Source organism: Pipistrellus hanaki, assembly GCF_964339955.1.
Source record: "Pipistrellus hanaki genome assembly, chromosome: 8".
Classification (NCBI taxonomy): domain Eukaryota; kingdom Metazoa; phylum Chordata; class Mammalia; order Chiroptera; family Vespertilionidae; genus Pipistrellus; species Pipistrellus hanaki.
Window position 1 is genome coordinate 80,283,046 of NC_140510.1, and position 14,752 is coordinate 80,297,797.

Sequence of the window (14,752 nt, forward strand, 5' to 3'; positions counted from 1 at the left end):
CCATAATAAACAGTCAATATATTAACTAATTTAATTCTTCATCACAATCAATCGGACAGTTCAAGGCATTACCGGAAATATTGTGACAAAAAATACCCACTGATATAGAATGTCTTAATAGGAAGAGCTCCTACTTCTGGCTTAAGAGATAAGGCATAAAACAAAACAAAACAAAACAAGAAATCCAAAGCATCAGACTAAGGATATTTTGCAGGAATCCTTGACATATTTTGGAAGAAATGTAAAACCAATATCGGGAGTCTACAATCATTTATCATCAAGTAGCATCTGCAGTTAGAATTGATATTGATCCTTGGTAAATTTCAACCAGTGTAACCTTGTAACATCATCACAAAGTTTTCCCACTACATCATTTAGCTACCAGACGCTTCCTTAGTGATGGGGTATTTCTCTTCTATATTTAACCACATAAGAAAAAAGGTTGTGTAGAGGAGCAGTCCAACATGCTTTCGGTCATTTTCCAAATAATACTCTTCACAAGTAAATCAGTGCATAAATATAATCTTCATTTTGAAAAGTCTTTCTATAGTAAGGTGTGTTTTTGTTTTTTTAAATCAGAAAAAAAAAACAACAACTTACAGGTGTTCTATTTCTATCTTCTCATCATTGACACAAAAAACAAACAAACAATCTGATTAAATGATGTGATGGAGGCTAAAGGATCAAAGCACTGGTTCTAGAATGTGAAATTCTTGACATTTAACTTTGTTACTGTTAGCTACTTACCACTGAGTGAAACAAAAGTGTTTATTCCATAAATAGCAAGAAATGCAATAGTAAGTTGCTATGTCAAGAACAGGACTCCATGTGGGATTATTGAAAGCTGGATGGTCTAGCTCTGCTTTTTATCATTTGTAAGTTACATAAACTTTTCACAGCTCAATTTTCTCAACTCTTAAAATCAGACAAATATTAGCACCTACTTCATAGAGCTTTTTGAAATAGTTAATATTAAGCGCCTAGCATAGTACCTGGGTTATAGTAAATATTCAGTAAGTTAGAGCTGATATCATTATCATTATTTTTATTATTTCATAAAATAAAGGTAATGATTTTGATTTATTGGACTGCAAAGACAAATGCAAATGAAATTCTCATATTTTCAAATGTCATTATTTAGAATAACATCATTGTTTTTGCATCATCATTTTGCTTGAATTTCCACTAGTTTATGCATTACTAGAAACATGTATAGCACAATATTATAAATCTTACAGGGAGACCAATGCTTTATTTCTTTCTTTTTAAAAAAATATATTTTATTGATTTTTTTACAGAGAGGAAGGGAGAGATATAGAAAGCTAGAAACTTCGATGAGAGAGAAACATTGACCAGCTGTCTCTTGTACACCCCCTACTGGGGATGTGCCCGCAACTCAGGTACATGCCCTTGACAGGAATTGAACCTGGGACCCCTTAGTCCGCAGACCAATGCTCTACCACTGAGCCAAACCGGTTCCAGCCCAATGCTTTATTTCTATTTTTAAAGTGATGAATTGGTAAGAACATCAAAGATAACTACAATGTGTGTGGTAGCCTTACTAAAATATGTTTATCAGAGTTATGAAATCTTATCTGAAGGCAATGTGATAGTGGTACAAAATAAAGTATACATAGAAGTCACATATTTTGAGATGTCAGATATTTAGCCTATACTCAATTATTGAGTAACTGATAAAAATTTGAGGTACCAAACTCTTATTTGACTCATCCTTTACTTCTTCTGAATATATTTAGTCATATTTCAACTCATTTATATACCCATCTTTGGGAGAGTGAGGGAAAACAGGAAGGATAAAGTACAAATCTGTTAATACAGTTATTCCTTAATAAATCAAAAAGAAGTGGAGAACGTTTAAACTCTAACAATAAATTTTTGGTAGTTCTCTGGCTCCACTGTATGCAGCAGCTATACCTCCCCTGTCTCCACCGGCCTGGATAATTTGGAATTAGCTGATATGTTTTCAAAAGGTGGGGCACTTAATCTTTAAAGCTCCTCATCACAAATGACTGAATGGTTCTGTAACAACCGAAATTAGGTCATCCTGTATAAAAAATGCACTGAATCTTTTGCATTAAACTTTCTACTATTATTAAAACTACAATCTATTTAGCTACATTCATTTATTACTTATCCATTGCCCTTGCAGTTAATGTACAGTTCATTATACCAAACAAACAAAAATCTAGGTGACTTGAAAGAAAAAAAAAAAAACCTGAATTAACAGAAAATAAATGTATGCAGAAATTTCAAAACTGTATTGAGCATTTAATTGAAATGTTGGGCAAAATGTATTTAAGTAAATATATCAAGAGAGAGAGAGAAAAAAAAAGTTAGCAATATAACCTAAAACCTAGAGATGGATTGATTATACAGACAATGATCAGATCATATATAAAAATAGAGATCTAACCCACAACTGACAGCAAACTTTCCAGGAAACTGTTTGTGCCATACATGGCCCAGAAAGCCAGTTGGCTAAGTCAGATTTGTAAGAAGCCATATTATTATCTCTAAGAGCAGTTCAGGAAGCTAAACGATAACTTGTGTAACAGTTGGTTCAAATTACCAAGACTTAAATTTTTTTAAATATGTTTTTGTTGATTTTAGAAAATCAGAAGGAAGAGGGAGATAGAGACAATGACATCAATGACAGAGAAACATTGGATGTCTGCCTCCTGCACTCCCCTGACTGGGGATGGAGCCCACAATCTGGGCATGTGCCCTGGTTGGAATCAAACTGTGACCTCCTGAGTCAATACTCAACCACTGAGTCACAATGGCCAGGCACCAAGACTTGTTTAATAACTAACAGCTTCCTTCATCTTTGTCCCCACTTTCAAATTAGGAACAATCAGAAAAAGCCAAATATGTACCCCTAATTAATCACATAAGATACCCCGTTTCTACTCTGCCCACATTCAGCTTCCTCAGGACAACAGCTCCAAGCAGAACATACCCAAAGCCTTCCTTTGTCTCCCTATAAAGTTTTCTCTCTCCTCTGTCTGCCTTAGAGTCTGCCAAAATATTAGCGATGGTGGCTGATGCCTTTGCTATAGCACTCTCTGAATAAATAGACTTTGCTTTTCTTATTTAGTTGGTTGGTCTTCAACCAAATATCTCTGGGTGATTCTAAAAAGAAGGTAAGAAGTGTTTACTTGCTGGGCACTTCAGATACTCTGCATTTTTCAAAGTCATATGCCTAATAACCATATTAGATAAATATCAATGTGTTTATTTTACAAATGAAAAAAACTCATAAAGTTATTCAGAACATTACCTAAAGATGTTTGGCTAGTGAGCAGTCACCACCCAAGAAAACTGGATTATATTATGATTTCAAAGTCCAAAGAATATTCTTAAGAAACATCAGATTAAAATTCACTTTAAGATGTTTCTTTACCACCTAAGTTGTCCTGAAATTGAAGTAACCTATTTTCTAAGTATAACATAACTTAGCTTTATAGAAAAGAAGGGGGTGGGAGAATTTTCACATGTTAGAAATTACCATAAATTTACATAAAGCCCAATTGGAAAAATAAATAGAATAACATAGATGAGTAGTAAAACTTTTTAATGCCTGAAAATGAAAGTGATATTTAAGCATAATTCCTTTAACAATGACCAAAAAAAGTTAAAAGAATACTACAGATAATACTATTTAAATAATAATGTAGAATATAAAATGATGGCTGAAGACTGAGTAATTCCTCCTGTGGGTTCTACTTTTTTCTCATTAATTCCATTTAGTTACCGTAAATTTTATTAAACATTCCTTGCATTGAGCATAAATTAAAATGAACAGAATTTTGGAATTTGAGAATTCTTATGAGAAGATAAAGATTCAAGCTTTTGGACTTTGTAGCATTTCATGTTAAGGAAGGAAGGAAAACAATTTCCTTGAAATTTCCATTTTAATAAAAATATATAAAGTTGTCATATAGAATTATAAGTACCGAAGGCATAATGTGGCCATTTTGCTAAATGTACAGAGCAAAAGAAAGGTGCCCCTTTCATACATCTAATGGCTGTTCCTTCCCATTAGAGACTCATTGTAAATATCTATTAGTTGGTTTAATTTTTAAATCTTTTAGTTATATCCCCTCCCCACTGGGATGCAAGACATATTTTTCATAGAAAAGAAAAATATAGTGAGGTCTCCACCACTGACTCTTTCTATATCAGACCTTCTAGGCTGGGCAAAAGGTATGGGGGCAGATTGGGGATGCATTTTATAAGAAAATCACCTGGGAATTCCCCAAATAACATGTTGAGGTTGGTGTCAATAAGAACAACCATGTCATAAAAATAACACATTCTATTCACTCTGAAGCAATGGCTTGTGTAGTAGAGACAGACTGCATGCATTAGAAACCTGCTCTTCCATTGGCTCACGGTGTGACACTAGTCAAATGGCGTCACTCTGTGAAGATTTTAAGATGGGAACAATAATAGGATTCCATGGGGCTGCTGGAAAGATTAGGAGACTCTATGAGTGTTGACACATAAGAAATACTAGGTATTGCTTTATTACTGCTGTCAACTTTATTTCAGAGAATGAGCAGCAAGGTGAACGCTTTGTTATGCCCATGGTCAAGGCAAATAGAATGCTCCTTGTTCTGCAAGTTCTAACGTTCTTAGATGCAGGAGGAGACTTAGAGAAAAGAATCACTCTTTAGGAAAAAAAAGCATCATATTTATGCCTTTTCAATAAAAAAAAATTACAGGCATTAGTTTACTGCTTTTCCTTGCTATAAATGGCCAGTTCTTGGTAACAACAAGTATACTGTGGTACTCTGTCTCTATAGCTGTGTCTCTTTCATCTACTGGGCACTGTTGAGGGCAGGAGGCATGTCGAAATCCTTTCAATCTCCCCTGTCTAATAATGCCTCACAGGCAGAGATACTCAATACATGCTGAATGAATTATGAGTAACATTTTAAAATAAACATATAAATGAATACATGGATTGGCAGTTTTCAGAAAAAGAATGATATTCATAGAGAATGGGCTTAATAGGATCAGTGAAATGCAAATTCTTTTCAGAAGTTTCTTTCAAAACTTAAATCTCCATCTTCAAAAATGATTAAGCAGTCTTCCTAATACTATTAATTTCATTCAAAGAATTGAACAATTTTCTCTTTCTGCTTCAACTTGACAAAATATTTCAGGTCTCTGAGTGAAAGAGAATTGTATTGATAGTACCTCTTGACTAATAAGTTATATCATCTTATTAAGAAAGAAAAGTAGAAAGCCCATCTTGATTAAAAAAAAAAAAGCACAAAAAAACCTTTTATTTATTTATACATGTGCAGTTTTCTTTATTTGAATTGGCTTTTGAATTTAAAAAAATAATATTTGTTTTAACTTACTTAAGGTAAATAAAATATTTCTCCTGGAATCTTGAAGATATTTCAAAGTGCATATTGTATTGCTATACTTTTCTTCCCAAATTAACTATGTATAACAAGTTTACTATAGCAATTTTTTGGTATGGCATATGGTACGTTTTTAAGCTAGCAATCACACTGATTTGGGATATAAAAATGTTTTGTAATTTTAGTCTTTATATTTACATAATTTCATTTCTCAGTAATAATATGATACTAATATGATGCTTGATATATAATTACTTCTTACCCTATTTGAGTCGATTCTTGCTCTGGACGTATAGATGGGAGGTGGGATGTTGAAAGCCTGAGGGACCAAGTATTCCTCAGCATCCATCATATCTTCTAAATCTTCTTCATCCAAGAGATTCTGAAAGAACTTGCTATCGTTTGGACTGGGAAGCTTCATACGATCATCACCCTAAAAGATTGCCCATGAGAAACACAAAATTTGATTCTTCCTTTTATCTGAAATACATGGCCTTTGCAGTAAATTTATAATCAAAACCAATGCTTGGAAATGCATGTACTCATGTAAAAAATAGTTCTTTAGCATAACTGCCAGCCATAAAGGAGCCTGTAATATGCTCAGATATGATAAGGAAAACACATTTAATACAAAAAAGAATACACTAATGCCATCAGAGATGAATAAAGCAAAATGCTATGTTTTGAGGAAGACAAAACACATTTCAGATCTGAGAGTAGTGGTCAGCTTTACTGCCAACATGGTGTCTGGGGTTTGACTTTACGAATAAATAATAAAGGGCAATTGATTTATCAATCTTTGTTTTTAGGGTGGTTTGTTTCATAGTGTAGAGTTATCAGGATGCACAGGCTTATATTTGTCCCATGGCACACAACACTGTTGAAGTGAGGGCATTCAAAAATCACAGCCCACGTGGCATAAAGCATAAATAGGAGTGGGAGAGACACCCAAACCCTTGTTATACTCTTTCTTACCTCGTCTATTTCATATAGATGAGGTAATGTGCCCTCTCATTAGTCTGAGACTTGAATCTGTCCAAACACTGTAGCTGCTCTCCACATAAGCCAAAGTCTATTTGTTTATGGATTAGGTAAAAATCATCACTGAAAATATTATATATATATATAATAATATATACTTAAATTACCTGATTATAATATATATTTAAATTACTCAAACTATTTTTAAAAATATATCTTATTGAATTCATAAAAGAAGAGAGAGATAGAAACATTAAAGATGAAAATCATTGATTGGCTGCCTCCTGCACACCTCCTACTGGGGATTGAGCCCACAACCCAGGCATGTGCCCTTGTTCAGGATCGAACCCAGACCTTTCAGCACATAGTCCAATGCTGTATCCACTGAGCCAAACCAGCTAAGGCTCCCAACCCATTTTTTTCTTTCTAGTGTTAAACATGAACTCCTTTGGCCTGTTATTTAATTTACTGGAGTCCTGGTGCATGAAATTTGTGCACCCAGGTGTGTGTCCCTCAGCCCAGCCTGTACCCTCTCCAATCTGGGACCCCTCGAGGGATGTTCAACTGCCCATTTAGGCCTGATCAGACATCCCTCTCACAATCCAGGACTACTTGTTCCCAACTGCATTGCTGCCTGCCTTTCTGATTGCCAATAACCGCTTCTGCCTGCCAGCCTGTCACCCCTAACCACTCTCCTGCCAGCCTGGTCACCTCTAACCTCTCTCCTGCTGGTTTGGTCCCCTTCCCCAACTGCCTGCCCTTGCAGGCCTGGGTGCCCTAAAACTGTCCTCCCCTACAGACCTGATCCTTCCCCAAAACTGCCATCCACTGCAGGCCTGGTCACCCCTAACTGCCCTCCCCTGAAGGCTTGGTCCCAACTGCCCTCCCCTGCAGACCTGGTTCCCCCCAACTGCCCTCCCCTTCAGGCTTGGTCATCCCTAACTTCCCTCCTCTGCCAGCCTGGTCACCCTTAACTGCCCTTCACTGCAGGCTTGATTGCCCCCAATTGCCCTCCCCTACTGGCCTGGTTCCTCCCAACTGCCCTCCCCTGCTGGCCATTTTGTGGCAGTCATCTTGTGTCCATCTGGGGGCAGCCATCTTGTGTGTTAAAGTGACTGTCAATTTGCATATTATTCTTTTATTAGATAGGATATGCATATCAATTCATTTGAATCTGAGTAATGCTTAGATACTACATATTTCCTCAAACAAATTTAAAAATAGTTTTCTATGAAATGAAATATCAATATATTGAAGCTTTAATTTATTGTCTTCAATCGTGGATAAGATTAAGATAAAAATCGATCCTTTTTTGATCTGAAAAGAGAAGATTATAATAATGAACATGACACACATAACGCTAACAAAAAGCAGAGTGCTAGAAGGGTAGTCTCAGGATAAAGGCTTTTTGTGTAGATGAATAATCATAATTATCTAGCTGTTCAATAGCAGAGGCACTTGAATACTAAGGGAAGGTATTTAGAAGAATTCTGACATCAAGTAAAAGCTCTTTTTCACAAGTCATTTCACATGATGTTCTGCTTAGTTAGTCTATTTGTGAGGGTGATTTCGACAGTTTCAAAGCCCAGATATCACTCATATTTGGAGTGAGTTTGCCATTGGGAAATTGTTAAAAATCTAAGGCATATGTACTCACCTGAATAACTAAATATCTTTGAGGGTCCCGAGCCATCCTGGAAAACTCAGCAGCCAGTTCCTTAAATTTAGGTCTACTGTCAGCATCAATCATCCAACCTAGAAATTCACATGCAATAAAAGTCATAATCAGGAAGAAATGGGACATGGAATTTATGAAAATATAGGCTAAAAATGTTTTTACAATAGTGTTTTGAAAAACAAAGAAAGTTAATGAAAGAAACAACCCAAAAGATGAAGGTTCCACTTCAATCAGTTTGTTGACACAACTAAATTTAATATATTGTAGAATAACATAAATTTTTATTTTCCTGATCTAAATTAAAATTGTTTTCTTCCTAAAATATATATATAACCTATTTTAACTATACTAACTTAGTAGACTTTCAGATAATTTTTTCTTAGGTACAGAGAGAATTCTCTTTTAAAGCTTTTCTTTGGTGGTTATAGAAGAGGTGATTGGAATATAATTTATTATTCTGTATCAGGAGAGCCATGGAATAAAAGGTTTGGTTATAATGTGGTACAATAGCACAAAGGATTAAAAAAGAAGAAGAAGAATAGAAAGCAACTTTTTAATGGTATCTTTTTCTTGATTGGTGGAAATAAAAATCACAACAAACTACTGTACAGTGATTGGTAACGCTTGTTCAGCCATCACCATTATCTTGTTTTAGTACTAGCCTTTTCAGAATAAAAATTCTCTCAGCCATTTTCAAGTATGCATTGTTATTTAGCTGGGAGTCTAGCTAAAGTGGGTCTTATCTCCCCAGGCTCTGTGTAGCTGATGAGGTGACAAAAATAAAAGTACCTAGCTTTCCTTGATGTTTTTGCCAAATGACCCTTTTCTTAGGCACTAAAACTCCTAAAAGCAAGGTAAAACTCCCTATTGGGCAAAGTTTTCTTAATTTTTCATTATTTCATTAGGGTATCTAAATGAAGTATCTGAATCATCCTGTATGCTAGGTAAGGGATCAAATTACATAAGGAGTGCATGTTTTTTAAACATTCTTCCATAGACTTCTGGTCAGTGCTTGAGCCAATAAAGCCATAGAGCTCCTTTCTCTTTTGCCTAGGAGTTCAATTTTTATTCTTGTTCTGGAAAGTATTTGGGTGTCATTTTGTATATTATTAATTACACGTAACTTTTATTTCTTCTAACAAAGTTGAAATGCTCTGTATTCTACACGCATCCACTGGCGGGGGGGGGAAAAGTGATACTTTTGATGCCAAGATGCTAATAAGAAGATCGTGTTCTGGAACACATCGGAACAGAAAAAGGTTAACTTCACAGCGAGGTTTCAGTTTCCCTCCGACTAAATATTGAGTAAATAGAACCGTGCTTAGAGAAAAGGGCATGCTGACCTGCACTGGAAAGCACATGTTTTATTTCTTCCCTCCCTGTCAGAATGTATCACACATGTCATGAATATAAATAGGGTAGACCTGGGTCCAAAGTCTCTTATTAATAAGATGCTTATTCACCTTCACCAGTTTGTTTCTTTGCTAATCCTGTGCAAATCAAAAGGGGAAAACCCCAGATTACACAAGAAAGATTGTTGAATGTTAAGCTCACTTAAATTAAGTCAAAAACTCCAGAGACTTTTCTAATTCTATTTAAATTAAGAGCCCTGGCTTCTAAAACACTTGCCTAGGCAGAGAAAGGAGAAATAAAAGAAAGAGCTAGACATAAACAAATGATCAAATTGAAATAAGTAAACATGTATAATCTTTTTAGTTCAATATAGATTCGTGTCTACCCACTTCCCCTTTGCCTGGCTCATTTCCTGTGGCCAAAAACCCATTTCCATGTCATTCATTTTTATGCTATCAATTTCAAGCTTTCTTTCTTTATACTTAGACTAGAGGCCTGGTGCATGAAATCTGTACATGGGGTTGGGGGAAGGTGTCCCTCAGCCCAGCTTGCACTCTCTCCAATCTGGAACATCCCTCTCACAATCAAGGACTACTGGCTTCCAACCACTCACTGCCTGCCTGCCTGATTGCCCCTAACCACTTCTGCCGGCCAGCCTGATCACCCCTAAACACTCCCTTGCCAGTCTGATCAATGCCTAATTGCCCTCCTCTACAGGCCTGTCACCCCAAACTGCCCCTTCCTTCAGGCCTGGTTCCCCCCAACTCTCCTCCCCTGAAGGCCTATTGCTCTCCCCCCCCCACAACTGTCCTCCCCTGCTGGCCTGGTTGTCCACAACTGCCCTCTCCTACAGGCCATCTTGTGGCCACTATCTTGTGTCTACCTGGGGGTGGCCATCTTTGACCACATGGGGACAGCCATCTTATGTATTAGAGTTATGGTCAATATGGTCTTTATTTAAGATAGGATCATTTATTTAGCCTGGTTTCTATAACAATAAAAGCATAATATGCTAATTAGACTGGATGTCCTTCCATGTGTCCTTCCTACCAGACAAAGCTGCAGCCACAGGGGGCCTTGGTCAAGGCCCTCTCAGAATTTCATGCATCGGGCCTCTAGTTTTCCTATAAAAATACTAATATTGCGACTAGTTTCATCTCTTTATGTAAGACAATTTGATTGCCATGGAAATGATAAAAATCATATAATTTGACATCACACCACAGAGGCATGATACCGCTTCATTTTAATAATGATCACAAAATGCACAGGTGTTTACATGCTGCTTCCATAATTATTTTTGAACTTTTATATTTATCAATATACAAAACCATTATGCAGGTAGATTAATTTATTAAGAATGATGATGAAATTATTTTGCTGTCTTACATTTGACCATGACCATGTAAACGTCAATAGTGCAGATAGGAGGCTGGGGCAAACGTTCTCCTTTCTCTAATAAGTCAGGGATTTCTCGGGTTGGGATTCCATCATAGGGTTTTCCTCCAAATGTCATCAGTTCCCATATGGTGACTCCTAAATTGGAGATTAAATTCTTATGTAAGCATATTAAAACGTATTTGAAATAACTAAGCAATACACAAGTGGCCAAGGAATGCCCCCCCGAGGGCAATCAAAATAGATTTAAAAAGGCTCTTCTGATTCCTCTACTCATTTTTAGACACCCAATGACAAAATCTTTGTAAGAAATTCAATTAATATTATCTTGACATTTTTAATGTGTAGCAAAGACAATTCAGGACAAAAATCAGAATAAAAAATCTGTTCCCCATGTACTTATAAATAATGCTAATGTTTGCTGACCCAAGTTAAGTTTCACTATACCGCCTGAGAGCAGACAAAACAATTTATTTACTATATGCATGTGTATTCAGCACCGAGTAAATAGGATTGCAGGTAAAATCTGATATTGACTAAACTCAAGATTAACATATTTGCTATTAAAAGTTCTAATGGCTAAGCTGGTGTTCCTGAATGATTAGCTTTTGTCAGGGTAAATAATTGTGGCCCACTTTTCAACTAACACAAAGATAATAAGTGGAATTAAAACAGATACATTTACTTAGGACATATGAAAACCTGAGTGGGAATAATCCATATGTGAGATATTATACATGTGAAGTGGGGATTACAAAATTGAAAGAAATTAACAATCATTTTTTCTTTACATAAAAAATTCCATTCTTGAATCACCAGAACATTAATTTTCTTGGTAAAAGCAAACACCTAAAATATTAGCATGCAGATATTATTATTTGATAATAATAATAATAATGATTTGATTTGAGCAATAATACATACATTGCATGTCTCTTCTTCATTATGCTCTAGTAATTATAGAACTAAAATATATAGTTTTCCTTAGGATAAAGACTCTACATTCAGAAATCAGTATCTGAGCACAATACTATTATCAAGAGAAGTGTCACTGATGCATATATTCAGTATCTTTTCATGTAAAACCTATTAATTAAGACTATGTTTTCTTTTCCACTGCCATCTGTAATAAATGATTTACTCAAACTGCAGTCTTTTTTAAGCTCCTAACACTTCCATGAATGAAAAAAGGTGTTCTTTGGAAAGTAACCTCACAGGGCCAATTGGGCTGCTCCTGGTGGGCAGTCATGGTGGGAGGCATATAACTTTTTAGTATCATTTACTTACCATAGCTCCAGACATCACTCTGATGGGTGAATTTCCTGTAGTGGATACACTCCAGAGCCATCCACTTAATTGGCATCTATTGAGAAATAAAAAAGTAAAAGTTTTATAGTTATATAAAATATTTTCTACATTGATTTCTTCAATGTGAGTCTTGCTTCAATTATATATTTTTTGACTGTTTGCATTGCAAATGTAAATATGTTGTTTTTCAATACAGGGAACAAATAAATTGACATTTATAAATTCTTAAAATGATTTAACCTAAAGATACATTTATTTTTTAAAAAAAATCTTCAAAAACAGAGAAAACTAAACTAACAAAATAAGCATCACTTTTTGTAATTCTTAATTTATGTAGTAATTAAATTTAGCTAATATTGTTTTACAATTCTAAACACCAACACACGTACTTCTACAAAGTGGGGTCATATCATATCTCTCCCAAAATCAGACTCCTTGAATTCTCACTTATCCCTTCTCACCGTCAGACAAATGGCAGCCCACCAGTGAAATAGACTCTCCATGCTTGCCCCTTCCCTCTCCTTTCATATAACTGGGGCACTAAAACACCTAATAAACTGAAATACAAAGTTAGTCTTGCTCTGGTCCCCAACCCCAAATGATATCCCTCATCTTGATCAGCTAGTATTGAAAATTTGTACCATTTTCAGTACAGAAATTATATAAAAGAATATGAGGGAATCCGTACACACCCACCATCACTACAAGCAAAACAACTCAGCTCACATACCCTGCTGCCGATGGGTCAGCAGAATGCGTTTCACCACAAAGAGCAGCATTATGTAGCTGAAAATATAACTAGATTCTATGGAATAAAGATAAACACTGCTACTTGGCAGTTGAAAGCTTAAAACTAAATAGGCCTTTGAAAGCATGAGGTTGGCTGCTCACCAAGGTGATACCAAGGTAACTCCATGACAGAATCATGGCATGCAGTGAAAGGGAACAGAAGACACATTGAAAATAATTTCCCTATGGGCAAGGAGTTAGCTGACTTTATGGATTGCGGACATTGTGTTGAAGAAGTAAGGTTAAATCACAGGTGGCTTGATAAAGACTTAATGGTTGCTAGGCATTTAAAGCTATAATGAATCTTGCTTTAGACAAATCTTACAGCTGTATGTTCTTAAGACAAGTGAAGTCATGTGATTTATAGACTTTTGCTCCTGTGCAATCTGGCAGTGAATTTCAAAGCTCTGGTCTCAAACTGCTGTGATAGGGTAATAAACAGGCAAAATAGGCTAATAAAATCAAGAAGAAAGCCAGATAATACTACAAAACTGCATTTGTATTTTTTAAAATAATTTTTGTATTCTTGGTAATATTTGAATACATATGGTTATGTAAGAACTGAATATAAAAAAATCAATGATAAACATTTAGAAGCCTATCACTTCAAAATATTTATAAAATATATTTGGATGGTCCATGTTAAATAAAGCATATGATAAACACTTCATTTATATGACAAATTTTTGTCAGTATTAGCTTTGGGTCAGCAGAAGGTAAGACTGCGTTTTTGTTTTATCATTTGGTTCTCCTTATCTAAGTTTTCCCAAGTCCAGCTAGAAGGACCTCCACAATAAAACTCTACTGGTTGGTCAGCCAAGAATGGAAAAAGACAAAAACCCAAGCCATGAACATCTGGTGGATGAGAGAGGCAGGACCACAGGTGTCAGGCAGAGCCTGGGGCTGGAGGGTCAGAAAAGTTAGGAGAAACTATAGCTATTCAGACCCCTTGGGATATAGCAAGTTACAGAGGAAAGAGTCAGGTAATAAATAAAGTAAATTGGTAATGCCTACACTATGATAAAAGCTAAAAACAAATAAGTCAGATAAGAGGGATCTGTTTTATCTGTTCTAGGAGGATTAAAAGTTAAATAGGCTGGTCAATCTTCCTACGGTTCTAGGTAAGCAGCCAAGCTTCTCGCCAGCCTGTGAGAGAGAAATTGTATCCCCTGTAAGAGTCAGTTCTATGCTTTTAGGACCAATGCAATAATTTCTGTAGCCCTGGATTAAAGCTTAGTTTCTGGAATCCCTAAGGACCCGCCCACTTTCCCACACTGGACCTCACATAAGGACTGCCTGGGTCCAGACAGGCATTGTTTTATTTGAGCTACTTTTTTTTTTTGATTTTTTAGAATTTTAATTGTGGTAAATACACATAAAAGAATTTACCAGGCTAACCATTTTCAGGTGTACAGTACAGTAGTGTTAAGTATATTTACATTGCTACAGAATCAATTTCAAGAATACTTTACAACTTGCAAAACTGAAACTATACACACATTAAACAATAACTCTCATTTTCCTTTAACCCCTAGGAACCACCTTCCACTCGGTCTCTGTCAATTTGAGTACTTTAGGTATCTCATATAAGTAGAAACTAGTATTGTCTTTTAATGTCTGGCTCATTTTACTCAGCGTTATGTCCCACGTTGCAAGTATATGTGAGAATTCTCTTCTTTTTTATATTTGAGCTACTTTTGAGAAAGAGAAGTTGGCAATGTGTTCTCTCTGTATGTGTTTACCCTGGCAGGAGACACTGTCAATGGTAGAACTGGGATTATGTAATCTCCTAAATCTCAGGCTTATTGGCTTCTTCCTATAAAATACAAGTAGATGAAAGGATACC

The 14,752-nt window shown here is 35.7% G+C and overlaps 1 protein-coding gene across 1 annotated transcript in view; it reads right to left on the reverse strand.

Annotated features, from left to right (window-relative positions):
- The window catches only part of ERBB4 (erb-b2 receptor tyrosine kinase 4), an 823,165-nt gene that overhangs the window by 35,438 nt on the left and 772,975 nt on the right, over positions 1–14,752 (reverse strand). The window contains exons 22-25 of the mRNA XM_084891653.1: positions 12,097–12,172; positions 10,801–10,947; positions 8,038–8,135; positions 5,662–5,832 (exon numbers count right to left, since the gene is read on the reverse strand). Coding sequence (XP_084747779.1) covers positions 5,662–5,832; positions 8,038–8,135; positions 10,801–10,947; positions 12,097–12,172 — 492 coding nt within the window. The remainder of the gene's footprint in view (positions 1–5,661; positions 5,833–8,037; positions 8,136–10,800; positions 10,948–12,096; positions 12,173–14,752) is intronic.